The 5198-nt window shown below is 39.3% G+C and overlaps 1 protein-coding gene across 1 annotated transcript; it reads left to right on the forward strand.

Annotated features, from left to right (window-relative positions):
* The first annotated feature begins 566 nt into the window (after nucleotides 1-566).
* Nucleotides 567-4875, forward strand: LOC145123900 (topoisomerase II-associated protein). Its single transcript, XM_079059087.1, has 5 exons — nucleotides 567-956; nucleotides 1361-1506; nucleotides 1604-1648; nucleotides 1898-1958; nucleotides 2478-4875. Exons 1-5 carry the CDS (start codon nucleotides 872-874, stop codon nucleotides 4469-4471), a joined length of 2331 nt encoding a protein of 776 aa, XP_078915213.1. The 5' UTR covers nucleotides 567-871; the 3' UTR covers nucleotides 4472-4875.
* The last annotated feature ends 323 nt before the right edge of the window (nucleotides 4876-5198 follow it).

Below are 5198 nucleotides of genomic sequence, written 5' to 3' on the forward strand. Positions count from 1 at the left end.
GACTATTGATTTGTTGTTCATGGTCTTATGGGTCTAGCTAACTTTTTTTGTAGATGAAGGGGGTGTTTGGATAGGGAAAAAATAGGCTGCTTATTGCTTATTGCTTAATCCCACCGCAATAAGCAAATTTAAGTGTTTGGATAGGAGTCTTTAAAAATCAGCTTATTGCGGTAGGAATAAGCAAAATAAGCTGATTTTAATAAACAAGGGGGGGGAATGCTTATTGCTTATTGCTTATTGGTCATTTTACTCATATTTGCCAAACATTTAAATGCTTATTGCTTATTACTTATTCCCACCGCAATAAGCTAATCCAAACACATTTTAAAAAAATGCTTATTCTCACCACAATAAGCAAATAAGCAATAAGCTAATAAGCTAAAACTTATTTATCCAAACACCTCGAACTATACATTATACATAGCATTTAAACAAATTTAAGATTGTTGAAAAGTGAACTTAAAAAAAATAGAAGCACATAAATGATAAATATATGTTTTATTCGATTAATTTGAATAATTATGTGATTTGGAGGATATGAGTCATATTATGTCCGATTTGTCGATCGTTGAAAACCAAGCCTTCCCGTTCGACCTTCAGGCCTCACCGTCCTCTCTTTATAAACCACTTGTACTCTAATCGTTATCCAACAAATCTGGGTGTCCTTTTTCCCCTAATTCTTGATCACAAACCCTAGGATAAATCGCTCGAGGGTTTCTTTCACTCATGTCTCTTAATTAATCATATTTTGTTGTCGTTCGCGTCTTCCTGTTCTTTTTAGGGTTTAGAATTAATTTTTAATTCAGAATTTTTATATAGATTTTGGTATTTTCGTTTCGTCTTTCTGGATTCGTAGTGGAAGAGTTGAAATATGGAAAGATTGGGAGGTGGAGGTGATACTCAACAACTCGTTGATCGTCGGGATCCTAATCAACAACTTGGTTCGAATTCCACAGGTTTTTTCCTCATGCTCCTTGTTCGATCTTCTCGTATCGTGCTTCAGATTTCGTATCTAGGTTTTAGACTGCATTGACGTCATATAGATCTTGTATTCATCCATTTTCTTTTTCATTTCACATGTTTAGATTCTAGAACGGGAGGTTAAATTCTATTCATTAATCCGTTTATGTACGACGGAGCTACGGAGTTGTTATAATCCGTTTCGTTGTTTTATGTGTGTCGAGATTGATCCTGCACTTAGATTCACTTGTCTTATTGAGTTTCTGAACCTGCCTAACTTCTGTAACCTCCATAAAGAGCTCTCACATTGACCATATGGTGTTGTTTGTATCAATTTAGCACCAATTTGAATGTGTAGACGTTTTTTGTTCAACTTGAACTCATGAATCTTACTATGCAGGCGCTGTTGTATTTGATGCATCACAGTATTCATTCTTTGGTAATGAAGTTCTTGAAGAAGTTGAGTTGGGAGGTCTGGAAGATGAAGAAGAAGACCTTCCAGCAGCTAAACTTGAGGACGAAGAGTATCAGCTGGAGCAAGAAGAGGTATGTATTTTGCTAAAAGATGTGCATGATGTACGAATCTAGATTCTAGAATGGATTTTGTAAGCTTATGCACATACTCGTTTGTTACATGTTTCAGGTTACGTTTCTGGGCATGGATGATCTTTCCACCACATTTTCAAAGGTTAGTTTTACAAAAACCAGTGATTATAGTTATGTAATAATATAATATGGACCAATCAATTTTGGAATCCAATGCTATCTTTATATTTTCTGCATATTCACTAATGATGGGGAATGTTGTGAATGTAGTTATTTTGATTTGACATTTTTAGGGATTGAATGTATAACATGATAAAATATGCACATACAGTTATATATAGTGTGCTTCGATGGTTGTTTAATCTTTCATTTTTTCATCTTATTTCTGTAGCTCAACAAAGATGTCAGGGGGCCAAGTCTTGGAGTTTATGGTGACCGGGGATCCAGAGAAAGTAAGTGCACCTTTTTATGCCATTGATGTACCATTTTTAAGTTTTTTAGGGCTTAGGTGCTGTTTTTTTTTATATAATTTAATGGACTCTATGGGGACATAACTTAATATTAACAGAAGAATTTAATGGTTTGAGTGAGAGGATGGCGTCTTTATCCATTACGACCTCATTTTTTCCTATGCTACCCATTAAGCAAACTCTCCCTTTTTATTTCTTCTAAAATTATTATTTATGTTGTTATTAAAAGATAATTGCTAAAAACAAGTCAATTTTTTTTTCTGACTACACTTATGTAGTATGGAACGAAGATGAAAAATGGAAACAAAAGTTAGTTATAGATCTATAATCTATTAGTCTTCATGATAATCTACAAAAACCATCACGCTTACAATTATTTTTATATTGGTTTTAATCATAAATTGAAAATTAGTAATGTTAAAAGTACAATGTTATTGTAAACATACTTTCTTTTGTCATCATGTACTAATATGTTTTTGTTCTTTTTTGTGTTTGTTCTAGATTCATCTGCAGCTGAGTTGGCACAGGGAGGAGAGTTGACCAACTGGTTTGACCAGGATAATTTTTATGCCGAAAATGCCCATGAAAGCAACAGATGGTCATCAAATTCTTCATTTCCACCTCAAGACACATCAATGCTTCATCAAAGAACATCAAACCAATATATTCATAGAACATCATCGTACCCTGAACAACTCCAACAACAAAACCCTAACCATCACCTTCTAGAAGATTCTAAAAATCTCCACAGAACATCATCATACCCTGATCAACAACAACAAAACATCGGTCAACATTTGACTTTTCCTGACCCGGTTCCCGTTCCCAAATCTTCCTTCATTTCATACCCGCCACCTGTTAACCCGTCTTACCATGGCGGCCCACCACCATCTTTCTCCAATATATCAAACCCACAGCTTCAAATGGGCGGGTTGCCCCACCCATCTCATCCGTCACAATTCGGTTCCAATCTGGGTCAGTTCCGTCCACCTGCGAACCGGGTCCCGAACCAATTTCAACCCGATCTTTCGAACGGAATGTTTGCTCATAAAAACGGTTTGATGCCTCCCCAACAACACAGACTACATCCTCAATTCCAAGGACCTTTCGGTCATTTACCACTAATGAACCACCACCTCTCTCCTCCCCCACCAGTGATGAACAACTTTGAACCCTTAGGGTTAGGTGGTCCACGAGACCAAAGGGCTAGACCAGTTTCCAAAATTAGACCGGGTGGCCCGGGCCCACGATTCGATACCGCTGGGTGGCCACAGTTCAAATCAAAATACATGTCATCAGATGAAATCGAAAACATTCTAAGAATGCAACTTGCTGCTACACACAGTAATGACCCGTATGTAGACGATTACTACCACCAAGCTATTCTAGCAAACAAATCAAGTGGAGCGAAATTAAGACACCATTTTTGTCCTACACAATTACGTGAATGCGCCCCGAGAACCCGTGCTGCAAACGAACCACACGCGTTTCTTCAAGTCGATGCGTTGGGTCGGGTCTCGTTTTCCTCGATCCGTCGCCCGCGCCCGCTTCTCGAAGTCGACCCGCCCAAATCATCCACCGGGACCCACGATCAAAAAGCTTTAGACAAACCGCTAGAACAAGAGCCCATGCTTGCAGCCAGGGTTACAATTGAAGACGGGATTTGTCTTTTACTAGACGTCGATGACATCGATCGGTTTGTACAGTTTAATCAGCTCCAAGATGGCGGGGGACAGTTGAAACAAAGGCGACAGGTCCTTCTAGAAGGTTTAGCCACATCACTACAGTTAGTCGACCCGTTAAAAAACGGAAACACAGTGGAGTTAGCTACAAAGGACGATTTAGTCTTTTTACGTTTAGTCTCCCTTCCGAAAGGTCGGAAGCTTGTGGAAAGTTTCCTCCGGCATTTGTCGCCCGGGAGCGAGCTGACACGTGTTGTATGCATGGCGATTTTCCGACATTTAAGGTTTCTATTCGGGAGTGGTCCCGCGGATGAAACGGTGAAGAAACTCGCGAGGACAGTTTCGTCATTTGTACGCGGGATGGAGCTTCGGGCGCTTGGCGCGTGTCTTGCGTCGGTCGTGTGTTCGTCTGAGCATCCGCCGCTCCGCCCGGTTGGCAGTCCAGCTGGCGACGGGGCGTCTGTTGTTTTGAAATCCGTACTGGAAAGGGCGACGGAGCTTTTGACTGATCCGAATTCGGTTAACAATTGTAGCATGCAAAACCGCGCGTTTTGGCAGGCGTCTTTCGATGCGTTTTTCGGGCTGTTGACAAAGTATTGTTTTAGTAAATATGATACGGTTGTGCAGACGTGGATGACACATGGCGGCGGCGGTGGTGGTGGTGGTGGGCCCGGTCCGTCTGACGTGGCGGCGATAAGTCGGGAAATGCCGGTTGAGCTTTTGCGTGCGAGTTTGCCTCATACGAATGAAAGTCAAAGGAAGGTGTTGTTGGATTTTGCTCAGCGGTCAATGCCGGTCAACAACAATGGGTGAATGGTGAATGTTGATGAATAAGAAGAGTAGTGGGTGGTACTATGGTGTTGTGGATACTGGATAGAAAAGTAAGTTTGTTTTTGGAAGAATTGTTATATGTTTTTTTTTTTTTTGGTTATTGTGTTTTTTTAATGATGGGACTTAGTTTGTGTACTGTTTTTTTGGGGGGGTGGATTGAGGAGCTTATTTTGTGGTCTCTTGGAATGTCTAATCCCTTTTGGTAGTAGTTAATATGAGGAGGATTTAGAAAAAAAGGTTAGAAATATATATATGATATATGTATGTGTATAGGGGGTTTGGGTTCCTTTTGCCATTGATATTGGAGGTGATGGGAAGAAGGAATGGACTACCTGGATTGGTCACTACTTACTAATGAATATGAAATCCTCTTTTTTGTTTTGTTAGCGAATGTTTTCCGTTTTTACCCTTGGTTCTTTTGCTGTTGTATGTCTGTTTTGACTGGATGCAACCATTATCTGTTGGTATTTCAAAGTATAATATTGTAATATAAAGAAAATATAATAGGATGATTAAACAAATCAATGAGAGTATGTTGCTATATCTTGCATTTGATCTGGTTAATATAGGATGTAGATTCTCCATCACCATGGATCATAAAGACCATAATATCTTAGAGTATGGAATTTGATTTATTCCACTAGAGTCCTATGGATTCCATGTTTGATTTCATGTGGATGGAGGGAAATAAATCATATTTAAGTATTCG

This window comes from Lactuca virosa, chromosome 7, assembly GCF_052849685.1.
Source record: "Lactuca virosa cultivar CGN04683 chromosome 7, Lactuca_virosa_CGN04683_v6, whole genome shotgun sequence".
NCBI classification, from domain to species: domain Eukaryota; kingdom Viridiplantae; phylum Streptophyta; class Magnoliopsida; order Asterales; family Asteraceae; genus Lactuca; species Lactuca virosa.

Coding starts and splice junctions, on each gene's coding strand:
- LOC145123900 (XM_079059087.1), top strand. CDS start 872: ATGGAAAGATTGGGAGGTGGAGGTGATACTCAACAACTCGTTGATCGT. Junction 957..1,360: donor ACTTGGTTCGAATTCCACAG/GTTTTTTCCTCA, acceptor CTTACTATGCAG/GCGCTGTTGTATTTGATGCA. Junction 1,649..1,897: donor TTTCCACCACATTTTCAAAG/GTTAGTTTTACA, acceptor TTATTTCTGTAG/CTCAACAAAGATGTCAGGGG.